The 12,729-nt window shown below is 49.1% G+C and overlaps 1 protein-coding gene across 1 annotated transcript in view; it reads right to left on the bottom strand.

The window, feature by feature from the left end:
• The window catches only part of PLEKHH1 (pleckstrin homology, MyTH4 and FERM domain containing H1), a 47,595-nt gene that overhangs the window by 23,555 nt on the left and 11,311 nt on the right, over positions 1-12,729 (bottom strand). The window contains exons 3-5 of the mRNA XM_048219818.2: positions 4,385-4,447; positions 3,430-3,579; positions 1,102-1,185 (exon numbers count right to left, since the gene is read on the bottom strand). Of these exons, the coding sequence (XP_048075775.1) occupies positions 1,102-1,185; positions 3,430-3,579; positions 4,385-4,447 (297 nt within the window). The remainder of the gene's footprint in view (positions 1-1,101; positions 1,186-3,429; positions 3,580-4,384; positions 4,448-12,729) is intronic.

A 12,729-nucleotide genomic window follows, 5' to 3' on the forward strand; every position in this document is an offset into this window, starting at 1 on the left:
CGACAACCCTGGACTCGCCCCTTCCCAGTCACATGCTTCTTCCTCCCCCGGAAGGCAGCCACTCTTCTTAGTGTACCAGACTCACTTCCTTGCTTTCTGGGTTTTACCATCCAGGCATGCACCCCTGCACACATTGGCTCAGTTGTGCCCTTTTGGCATAAATGGAATTATACAATATGTACGTCTAGGTCTGATTTCTTTAACTCAACACACCATCTATGAGACCCTTGTGCACGGCTGCTGTAATTATTCTCAATGAAATCCAACCTACTTTTTTGAGCACCTTTCAGCAAATATGGAGGCAAACCAGGTTATCAGCTCTGCACCCCAAGAGCTTGTAGTCTAGCAGGTGACAGGACATGGGGAGGCAAAAAGAACCAATACCCCCCGCAGGCATGAACCATTTGTGCTGGGATGGAGGAAGAGAAGTTGATGTTTGTCCTTTTCCAAATTTCAATTCCTTTCCCTTTTGTTTAGAAAGAGGTTGCTTTTTGTTTTTTGTTGCTAGTAGCACGGCAGCTTCTAGCCCCAAGCTTTCCTAAGTGAAGCGTAGCAAGTGACGAACTAGAGGTGGAAAAAGGACAGGGGCTGTTGGGGGCCGGGGGACGAGAGATCAGGAACTTCGTGACTGCTGGGCACAGAGCTGCTGTCTGGGGTGATGAAAGTTTTGGAAACAGACAGTGGTGGTGGCTGCACGACATTGTGAATGTACTGAATGCCACGGATTGGTCCACTAAAAATGGGGGAAACAGTCAACGACACGTGTATTTGATCATCATCACAAACACCAGCTGAGAAGAACGAGAGGACAGAGGGGAAGTGGAGAGGGTGGACGTAGGGTGTGTGTGCTCTCAGGAGGACACTGGCTGGGCGCCTCCCCAAACACAAAGCTGGCAGGAGCTCTAGGGAAACCCGACCACAACAGGAGGAAGGGAAAAGTGAAGCGATGAGTCTCAGTGTTCAAGCTGAGTGAAGGACAAACGGTTTACACAATGGAGGTCAGTCAAGGCCCCATAGACAGGAGGCAGAAACATGCTGGGCGACAGAGGGACCCCCCTCGCATGTCCACTCCAGGCTTCCTGAGATGAGTTTTCCATTCACCTCTGCTAACTTCAGGGTCACCCATTCTTTGATCTTTGCAGCTTTTTCCTGGATACCTTTTGCTTCTTCAGCTCTCATCTGCTTCTGCAAGAAAGGGGAGGGCCTTTAGTTCATAATAGCAGTCACTGGTACAGTGAATGACTGAAGGAATATCAAACAACGGGGGGGGGGGCAACGGAAAAAAAGAAATTCGCTTATGAATTTAAAAAATATTCTTAAAGTGGGAAAAGCCTTCCTCAGTATGATACACACCCCAAAGCCATGAAGAAAAAGACTAATGAATCTATACCATCACTATAAATCACTATATGACAAACAAAAGTTCCCCTAAAATCAAAAGACCAACTGGGGGATGATTTACAACACAAAAGACTTAAATAAAGAGGGCTAATTTGAAACGAACAAACCAATAAATACACGCAAAAAGAATATGAACAGGAAGTCAACAGAAAGAGAAATAAAGGGAAAGGAACCCATGAAAAGCTGTTCGACCCAACTGCAATTTTAAAAATGCACATAAAAAGTCAGACATTGTTTTCCTCTATCAGACTAACACAATTTAAAAGTTTGATATTATCCCAAATTGTCAAGGCTGTTGGAAAACAGCCCCTGTTCTAGAAACTGACAAAGCCTTTTGGGGCAGCAATTTGATAATATCTGTCAACGTTTTAAATGCATATACCGCTGACCTGACAAACCACTGGCTTACGAATCGTTAGCTGCAATATTAGTTGATTAAGCAAAAAACTCACAACTGGACATAACCTAAGTGTCCACAAATCAGGGCTAAATAAACAAAATGAAAATGGAATGCTGTCCTTTGACACACAAGAAATATTCGCAGTGAATACTGGAAGGACCTTAAGGTTAACCAGTTGAAGGGGTTTGCAAACTGGCCACCACCCAGCCTTCCATCTGGTTCCTCTCCCCCACCCCACCTATTTTTATAAATAAAGCCATACTGCAACACAGCCATGCCTATTACTTATGTATTGTCTAGGGCTACTTTCCTGATACAATGGCAGAGCTGAAGAGTTGCAACAGAGGCCACATGGCCTGCAAAGCCGAAAGTATGTATCTGTGGCCCTTTACAGAACAAGTCTGCCAACCCCTGACCTTGTCTGATAGCCTCTGTATATGGCTGCGGAAACGGAGGCCCGGAGGGTGACGTGGCTTGCCTCCATCAGTGTGGGGAGCACAGCTGGAACTACAGCCAGGCCTACTGACTTGCAGAACAGCATTCTTTCTATTCTGACCTTTTATTATTGGAAAATGATTTTTTTTGGATCTAAGCTTTAGCAGGAATCATTTTGCCCACGAATCCCCAGATGCTGCCACTTCTGTGAACCACTCAAAAAAGGAGGTAAGGTATCTCCAAAGTCAATGAATAACTGACTAGAGATTTCATGGGTCGACATTGTATTTTCCAATGATTTTTCAGGAACACACGCTGGGTGCCCCAGAGCATACAAAGGCAATCACACAACGGATATGTTCAGTGAATGCTGATGGATGATAAACAAGTTTGCCAACGATGGTGGGAAAATACTCCTAGGACCAGCTGGCACCTCATGGAGAATTCACATGCAGAAAATTAAAAGTCATCTGGCCACACTGTGAGGTGGTTTGTGGGAAACGAAGGTGCTCTGGCACTAGGATAATGGGTAGGTTAGGCCGAGGGCAGAGGAAGGGACAGAGTTTGGATGAAGTTAATGGGATTGTAAAGGGGAGGAGGCCGGGCACAGGGAACTGGCAGAGTGATGTTTCAGATACCCTCTCCAGAGCAAAAGGGCTAACGAAGCTGGAAGGTGGGGCATGGCCTCTCCTGGGCACCCATGTGTCTGCCTAATCGGGTCCACTGAGGAAGTCTGGCCAACTCGCTGACCAAGGCTCACGGTCCAGCTCCGTGCTGCTCTGATACTACGCTGGCAGGCCACAAGGCCAGGGTGGAGGAGGACAGGCTCTCCTTACCAAACACCAACCTCATGTCTGGTACTATACACAGATGACCTGCGTTCACTCTCTGGACAGCCCCGTGGTGTATTATAACCCCTCCCTTACAGCTGGGTAAAATGAGAATCCGTGACTTACTTGCCAGAGAGCAGTAGGTGTTGGCGGGGGGGGATTCAAACCCAGATCTGTCTGCCTATATGGTCCTCTCCCCACTACATCCCCTGCCTGGCTCCTAACATATCTTCTAACAGTTGACTCTCCATGTGAAAGAACAGTTGCATGAGGGAGTGAGCTCCCCACCAGTGGAGGGCTCAAGCAGAGGCATGCTGTTCAATTGCAGGGGGCAATGGTGCTGCGCGGCATGTCAGCCCTTACCTGCTTCTCCAGCTGTGCCTCCAGCTGGCCGATGAGCTCATCTTTGCATTGCATGGCTTTCAGCAATTCTTGGTACTTCCGGTGCAGGCTGCCTGCTGAGTCCACATTCTTCAGATTGGACAGTTTTACCTTCTCCTCCATCACACCCACCTTAAAAGCACCATCGTCACATAGGGTTGGCATGTGTGTGTGACCCTTCCTGATGCCCAGCCCACGATTCCCAGGCAGAGCCCTCACCCAGAACAGTTGGAGCCAATAAATTCCATAACCATTTGTTAAAAGCCTCCTCTGGGCAAACTAAGGACTTGACAAGGAAGAAACGGTTGGGTACCAGGCCATCTCACTCTGGGGGCCCCAACAGGAACAAGGTGGGCAGGACAAACTGCTTCAACTTCACTGTGGCAGAGATATCTGCTGCTCATGACTGTCCCCGTGCTTCTCGCTCTGCCCCAACCCCCTCGTAGCTAGATGGCCATGGAATTCACTCCAGCCAATGGGTCCAAGTGAAGTGACTCACCATTTCTGGGCTGAGGTATTTAAGAGCTCTCTCCCTGCCTTGGCAACCAAGGAGGCTGCCTGTTCCAGAGGGTCCAGGCAGAAGATGGAGAGCTCCATTGTGGGAAGCAGAATACCCAGCTAACCCTCAATGGAGAGGTACCACGAATGCAAACTGAACGGAATAAGCTGCTGAGACCAGTTACCTCGGCATAACTTGGCCTATTTGGACTAATCCAGCCACCTGCTCACGCACGAACCCCAAAGACTCCTTTGTGCCTAAAGAGAGCTCCAAGCACCTGAATTAATTTGTTCAGAAGAACTGGCACGTGACTCCTCCGTGTCCCCATGGGGAGCTGGTGAGGGTGATGAGTGTGTCTGTGTGCGTCCCTGGGAAGGATCAGGGAAAGCCACCAGCCACTTCCACTGCACAGTCCTGCCCATCCCCTGCCCTGGTTACCTGGGTCTCCGCGTTCTCTGCCCTCTGCTCTGCCTCCAGCAGCCTCTGCTCCAGCTCCTGCATCTGCTCAACCAGAGAGGAAGGACAAATATAGGTAGGGTGTCCCCGCTACGACCATGGCATCAGGGCAATGTGAGCAAATTGTGCAGACACTCCACACAGGCCAGGCTTAAACTGCTCAACTCAAGGGTGGCTCAGGGGTGTCAGGGCAAAGATTTTCATGGCACCCCTCTGCTCCGTTATCCTGAATTTATGGGGCAGGTGAAGAGCCTAGAGCCGCTGTCCTCTCTGCTGAGCGAATAAAAGCCTAGTTCTCTCTCCTGTGCATGGGGTACCTAGGCAGGTAGCAGGAACATTCTTCATGAGGCACTGCTGCCCTCAGCCCTCCGTCTCCTCAGCACCAAGTCACAGGCAGGGCCCTGCCACTGCTCGCCACGTACCTGGCACAGAACATGCTCCCACAGGAGCCCCCATTATGTCAGCAGTAAGAGAATGTTCCTTCCCACCCAAGGACAGCTCACTGGCTGGGGACAAATATTTATCCCTTATCAAGGACATCTCTGACTACCAAAGGCATTAACAGGCATCACCTTATTTGATTTCTTTAATCTTAAATAGAAAGGCTCAGGACACATTTTTAAAAATTCTATCTTGCAGTATAGATGTGTCATTCAGGTCTGAGGATCTCAGCAATTCTGGAATTTTATGCCAATTGGCCAAGCACAGGGACCAATGTTCTTACACACGGAGGCTCATCAGGGACCAGCTCTAAGCTGAAGGCTAAGGCGATGCTCACAAGCCCCCCCCCCCCCCGCCCGGCGCCTCTGCACCTTCACAAGCTCCCGGTGAGGAGTGTGGGCTGGATGGTAGGGCCGGGCCAGCCGTGTGTTGCCCCGTGGACATCATCACACAGAGGCTCTGAGGAAGCAGGCACACATCCGACTCTCCTGTCACGAGCCACCCGCTTCCCTCCTCACCCTGCCTTGCCCCAAGACAACACGTATGCCTTAAACCTACACTAGAGGCAGAATAGCCCAGCCTTGTCCTCCATGAGGCTGGACGGCTCTCACCTTCCCAGCTCCAGTCCAGCCTCTCCCACCTCAGCTCTGCAGATCTGGCCTTTTCTCCAGCTACTCAACCTTCTTTTTTTGGCCTGGACCCTGGCTTGATACTTAGCAGCGAACTAAGCAATGAATCCCTTCTTTCCCAATCGCTCATCTGCTTAACTGCAATTCTGCCGTCCCTTCTTGATTCAAGGATGCAGAAGAAGGAGCCCCCCAGCCTGGTGAAAGGAGGGCTCCCTGGGAGGAGTTCATGTTCAAGAACCTGGCACCTCTTTTCTCAGGCCAGCCTTTCCTCACCCACTTTTTTCCTTCTTGGGGCTGGGGAGATACAGATGCTTTCAGCACACATTCCCTATGAAAGGATCTGAGGATCCCAAGTAAAGCTCAAGATTTACAACCCATGGGACAAAAATGTCCCATGGGCTCCCAGTGGACAGGACCACCGCTGAGGGGCATTCATGCGCTCAGGCCAAGGGTGCCTGCAGCTCTTCTTTCCTTCCTCTCCTGGGTTTCATCATCATGATGGAACCTCTTCACTCAAGCCTGAGAGGGCAGGTTGGTGCCAGCCAGACACGGACATCAGCTAGAGCCAGATGGCCTTTCCAAAATCAAACAGTCCTGGAGCCTGTGTTACAGGAATCCCCTGACCTTCAAACAGCTACAGGGAAGGTAACAGCATAGCATAGACTGATATTACAGTTACAGGGGTAGCTGCCCAGAGCAATAAGAACTCTACATAGTTGCGGGGAGGGGTATAGGCCGACACATAGCAGTGGCCCTCAGTGACCAGGTTAGTACTCTATAACTCACCCCCCTTTGGTACCAGACCTGACTGAGCCCATCAGGTTCTCTGTCCCCAGGAATCTGACATCTGGGATCAGGAGACCAGAGACAAGAACCAGGGGGCTGCATGGGAGAGTGTGCACAAACTTCATCAAGTCATGACTGTTAGGTCATTCTTCCAGTTCCGTGAGCTGCCCCAGGATCCTCCAAATTAATTCCATTTGCTTAAGCTAGACAGAGTTAGAGTTCTAGCCCACCTTAGAAATATCTCTAATACAGTTGCTGTGAGCATTTACATTTTATTAAATAAGATTTATTTGTTTATTTGAAAGAGAGGGAGCACATGCACAAGCAGGAGGGGTAGAATGAGAGGCAGAGAGAGAAGCTCAAATAGACTCCACGCTCGGCACTGAGCCCAATATAGGGCTCCATCTCTCGACCCTGAGCTGAAACTAAGAGTTGTACGCTTAACCAACTATACCACCCAGGCGCCCCGGAAGCATTTAATTTTTTAAAGAATACAATGAGGGGGACCTGGCTGGTTCAGTTGGGACAGCATCTGACTCTTGATCTTGGGGTCATGAGTTTGAGCCCCACACTGGGTATAGAGGTTACTTAAAAAAATAAAAATACATAAATAAAAATACAATGAAATACTGAATAGGAAGGCTTTGGATTCCTGATAAGTTTCCTAGATTAACCTTCAGCTCAACCATAGGATAGGTCCAACCTTGAGCGGCACCATAGACATAGGATTTCCACAGGAAATGATCACTCATATTCATAACCTTCTGTAACAACTGTCTGACATTTTCAAGCTTCTTCTGATAGAAAAACTTGTCTTCCTATTTTATGGATGGAGAAACCAAGGCAGAGTGAAGAACAGAATTGTATTCAAGTCCTACCGCCCAGCTGGGCATTTCCACTTAGCGGTCAATGACACTGGTCAGGGCCGCAAATCATTCTGTTATGGGCCTGATGGGCCCAGTCAGGTCTGGTACCAAAGGAGGGTGAGTTACAGAGTACTAACCTGGTCACTGAGGGCCACCGCTATGTGTCAGCCTATACCCCTCCCCCCAACTATGTAGAGTTTTTATTGCTCTGGGCAGCTATCCCTATAACTGGTGAGCGTTTGTCCCCCTCAAGATTTTACTACTAGACATCCCTTTACATATGCTATCACTAAAGCAAATGGAACGGAAGGCACCTTCCAGACCCTGGGGTCTCCTCCCAGCCTGGACTGGCAGCCACAGGATCCCCAAATTGCTGCCGAACCTCCAGCTGTTCTCATCTTCCTGGCAGGGACACTTGAAGCTCAAAGCATTTGGTATTCGCCTTTATGCTGGGGTATCTTTTTTCCTCTAAAACTAATTTCTTTTTTTTTTTTTTAAGATTTTATTTATTTATTCGACAGAGATAGAGACAGCCAGCGAGAGAGGGAACACAAGCAGGAGGAGTGGGAGAGGAAGAAGCAGGCTCATAGCGGAGGAGCCTGATGTGGGGCTCGATCCCATAACCCCGGGATCACGCCCTGAGCCGAAGGCAGACGCTTAACCACTGTGCCACCCAGGCGCCCCCTAAAACTAATTTCTGAACACTGAAAACATGTTGAACATCTGGCACGTTTTTGAGAAGAGTGTAACAACCATCCACGTATCCATCACTATGGTCCAACAATTACCAACATCCTGCCATCCTTGTTTGAAAAGAGTATTTTTTAACACCATCTCTCTCTTTTTACGAAAGCACATTTTCTCCACTGCCCCCGGGGTACTCCAGGAGTGTCTGTGCCGGAAGGTCATTTTTAGAGTTTTCAAACTTCATTTAACACCAGCATCAATAATTTTCACGATGGCAGACTGTTCTGTACATGGGCATACGGCGCCAGCCCTGGTTTGGGTTCTATTTCTCTTCTCAGTGGGTTCCCTAGGACCGTGTCCTCAGCTGTCCTTTTAGTCTGTGTGCCTGGGGTGATGCGCCGGCCAGGGTGGTGTCGGGTTCAGGCGGACGACTCTTGAGGCGGACCCACTCTCACCAGCTGTGACCCACACATGAGACTCATAAATCAGGGGCCTTGGCACTGGCCACAGCGACCTGATGACACGCGCTTCGTGCCAACCCGGTACTTAATCCCCACGTCCACAGCTCCTGGTTACACTCACAACGCTGTGAAACGGCAGCCCCAGGGCAGCGGCTGCAGTGGGCGCTCTCATGAGCTCCCAGCACAGTCCCGCAAGCTGAGCTGTGGCCTGAGCGCAGCCCTGCTGGGGCTCAGCTGTCCTTTGAAAAGGGGGCTCAACATTCTTAGCATTGCTGCGCATCCACTGGAGAGACTGGTACAGGGAAGCACTAAGGCTTGAATCTGACAGGCTCTGCCACAGTCCTTAACTGCACTGGGCCTCAGTTTCCTCACCAGGAAGAAAAGGGTAATGAGTCTCCACCTTCTAGGGTTGCTGGGAGGATTAACACGAGGTGCCTCATGTAAAGCTCGGGTACACGACGTGGCCCTTACGGAGAAGTTGACAGTAAGTTACTTGTTGGCTTTTCACAGACAGAGATGACATGGAGGACCAGGGAGACCAGTTTGCCTGGGACAGTCTGGTGCTCCCCTGTTGTCCCACAATAATTACTAACAGAGCCTTCTTTTCTCCCTCCAGAGTGTCCTGGGTTAGACGATAAATTATACGGTTGTCCCAGCTATGATCCACCTGCAGCAAGAATGGCTTCAAGCCTGGGGCTGCCAGCTCTAGCCGACAGGGTGTCTTGTAAGACCTACAGTGTTCGGGGCATTGAGCTGACACAGGTAGAACTAAACAAGGCCACTTGCTGTGTGTCTGGCACTGGTTTAAGCACTTTGCACGTGTTGATTCATTTAATCTTCACCCCAGTAGGAAGGAGCAGGTACCATTATTGCTGCGTAGACAGGAAACCGAGGCGGAGGGGCTGCAGAACCTCGCTACCAGGCCACATGGCTAGAGGCGGAGCCAGGTTCACACCCAGGAGGGCTGGCTCCAGAGCATACTGCGCTGTCAGCCACTGTGCCTCTCACATCCAAATCTCGCATGTCACGTAAAAACGGAGATGCCACATACAACCCCTGGCTTCCAGCTTCCCTTGAAAACTCAGAAGATCTGGACATGCTAGGGTTCCACTTTCTTATGGCAACAACTGGCTTCCTCCTCCAGCTCTAGCACGTTCCCCTGAATTCTTCCCAGAGCCCACCTGTCTCACTTACGTAAGTTACCTGCAAGCATCTGAGTAGCAACCCTCAATTTTAGCTATTAAATGGTTCTGACTCTGTTATCAAAGGCAATGGTTTTCAACTTCATTGTTTGTTTGTTTGAACTAGATCTTTCGTTTAATTCAAATCCTACACTTAGTCCCAAATACATAAAATACGGCACCGTGGGGCTGCCCTGGTGTCTGACTACAGAAAAGGCAGGAAAGAAAGAGCTCTGAGTGTTATCTGTGGGTTCCCCTGCTCCTGTGGGGCACATCAGGCTCAAGATGTCCACTAGAAGGACAACCGAATGAGGCTGAGGTGAGGCCGTGGAGAGAGTTCATGCCTGCATATCTCAATGTCGGGTGTAAGGACCCACATGGAGCTTACTCGAGGCAGATTCCTGGGCCTTGCCCACAGAGGGTTTTAATTAGCAAGCCTGAGGCATGGACCCAGGAATGTGCTTGGAAAGAAAAATCTCAGGGGATCCCGATGCAGGAGGCCCACAGACCACACTCTAGAAAACACTAGCCTGGCCACAGGATGCAAAGCATAGCAAAGCTTCTGGGATACATCATGGGGCCAAGCCCTCATCAGCACAGAGCTTCTCGAATGGCTTCAAAGGGGTACAGAGCCCTATCAATACTAAGGTTCCAGAAAAATACTACAGTGGACCCTATTAAAAATAGGTAGTTGGGAGATTAAGAAGCCCCCCCCCCATACACACGCTCATACACAGTGAATAGAAGTTCTAGAAGGTATCTGCTCCCAAAGCAAATTGGATCTGTCAGCTAAGGCCAATTCTGATGACTTTATGCAGACTTTGACATATTTCCAACTAGTCCTGACAGCCCCAGTACTCTCCTTTCAAGGTACCTGGCCTTTTTGTAAATTCTGAGGTATGTAAGGATCTGTTTTTCTAGCTTCTGTGTCCTACCCGTACGTTTAGAAGCTGATGCCTACAGAGAATTGCCGTCTCTGTAGAGTCCGTGGTCTGAGGGGGCAAGAGCAACAGTCATTGTTCTGTTGTTTAAGGGGACTGAACGGAACCATTTATGTGTTCAAAAACAAAAGAGTCTAAAACTACACATTTTTGGTATATAAATGTAAAACTGAGTTACTGCATTTCAAAATCTTGGTTGGTGGAGCTAGTAAGAAATTCCAGAAAAGAGGAAGTGCACACAATCCTACTGGAATGGGTCTGGGGAAAAAGCTGCTTCAGTGAAAAATATTCAAGCTAAAAAATGAGAGATGTTTCATTACATTACTTCTTCTTTTCAATAAATCCATTCAAATCCCTTTTGGAAGCAGATAGAGAGTAAATAAATAAAAAGTTTAAAATGTGTTAGTTCTAATATTGATGCAATGTATTCATCATGGTCATTCCTACTGTGGATGGCTCACCTGCGGACGTTACTACACTCCCACTTTTCTGATGGGGTAAATGAAGCACAAGTTTAGCCGGAAAGAAAAAAATCCAAGGGACTTTCATATCCATCTCTAGACCCTCCTAGAACAGTATCAAGGTTTTTTTTTTTTTAAGATTTTTATTTATTTTTGCATAAGAGAGGGAAGGAGAGAACGAGCACGAGTGGGGGGATGGGCAGAGGGAGAAGCAGTCTCCCTGCTGAGCAGGGAGCCTAATGTGGGACTTGATCCAAGGACCCTGAGATCAGATCATGACCTGAGCCGAAGGCAGATGCCTAACCGACTGAGCCACCCAGGCGCCCAGTATCAAGTTTTAAACTGATCTGAACAGCCTTTGTGACTTCTTCAGCACAGCAAGGAACAGAGCCGGCGGGGAGGTTGGTGGGGGATGGGACGGCTCCCAGGGAGCAGAGCAAGATGTGAACTCTACGGCATCAGCCATTCCCTCGACTCCTGTACTGGACAGAAAGTGCACCCACAAATCACCTGGCTCCACAGTGCATGGTCCTGGCAGTCTGGGTGTCCATGGCAACGGCACACCAGGCCTGGCGAGGTGTAACAGCAGAAAAAGGTCTAATACTGCTTCCTCTCCCTTCCCCTCCCTCACCCTTAGGTGAGAGATTATGTGGTAACCTTGACATCTTTTCTTTTAAAAAAAAAATAGTGCTTAGCACAGATCGTTCCACGTCCAGAATGGCAATTCTGCAAGAGGGAGGCGGGTATGAGTAGGCTGTGGGGTGGGGAAGGAGGAAGGGCATGTTTCCAAGCCTTCGCAGCCAGTGGGCAGTATCTGAGCCCAGGAAAGGCCGGTCCCCTGGGAAGCACCCAGGCTTGGCCAGCCCTGCACCACAGCCAGGAGCGAGTGAGCAGCCATCAGTCATCCAGGCGGTGCAATGCCCACGGGCCGGCAGGAGAGTGAGAGGCTGGTCAGAGGGACCTAGCTGACCTGGCTCACCCGCCGTAGGTGGGTACTGGTGATGATTAGCTAGTAAGTTCTGGGAGCAGTGACAGACAGGACCGGGGCTTGGCCCCAGCATGAGCTCTCCTGAGAAACCTGAGTCATCTCTTCCTGTGATCTGAAACTTACCTTGACGTACTGAGGAAAATCTCTAAGTGAATTGTTGAACCTGTCCTGTGGGTTTGGGGATGGTTGCAGGTGACAGGCACAGCCCTGACATTGCGCAACATGGTGTTTATGGCTTTTAAGGTTTCCTGCCAAGAGGCCTGGTGTTGGGCTAATGTCCTAGTACTCTTCCTTAATTCTTCTAGCCTGTGATCCCTAGTCAAGATTTCTTTCTCTACCTTCTTCCCCCTGCACCCAGTCTCTTCTGCCCTGTGTCTACATGCTTCCCCTTTCTTTACCCAAGTCACACTCTGAGCCCCTAACCTTTTTATGGGAGGGCATTCCAGCTACATGACAATCAAAGGCAGCCTGGAAGAGAAGACGGGGCCGATCTTACAAAACTTCAACCTACTTAGACCCAAGAGGCTATGGAGAGAGAAGGTGTTTGCTGATGTGTTTAAGGACCCTGGGGAACAGGGGAGGAAGGTACTTTGAGCCATTTTTTTATTATGAAATATTTCAGGAAACACATGGAGAATAATATTTTACAACACGTATCTGCCATTCAGCTTTATCAAATCTTAATTTCTGTCCTATCTGCTTCCTACATCTTTAAGAAACGGGCCACTACAGAGAGGCAAAGCCCCAGCTTACTCCCCATTTTCACTTTAAGCATCTACCCCACACTTGGGTGTGTTTACAATTTACCTCATTTGCACACACCCCTAATCAACAGATAGACCATCTTGTAGGTTCTAAAACTTTATATAAACCATATTGTTCTCTA

This window comes from Ursus arctos, unplaced genomic scaffold (genome assembly GCF_023065955.2).
Source record: "Ursus arctos isolate Adak ecotype North America unplaced genomic scaffold, UrsArc2.0 scaffold_25, whole genome shotgun sequence".
NCBI classification, from domain to species: Eukaryota; Metazoa; Chordata; class Mammalia; order Carnivora; family Ursidae; genus Ursus; species Ursus arctos.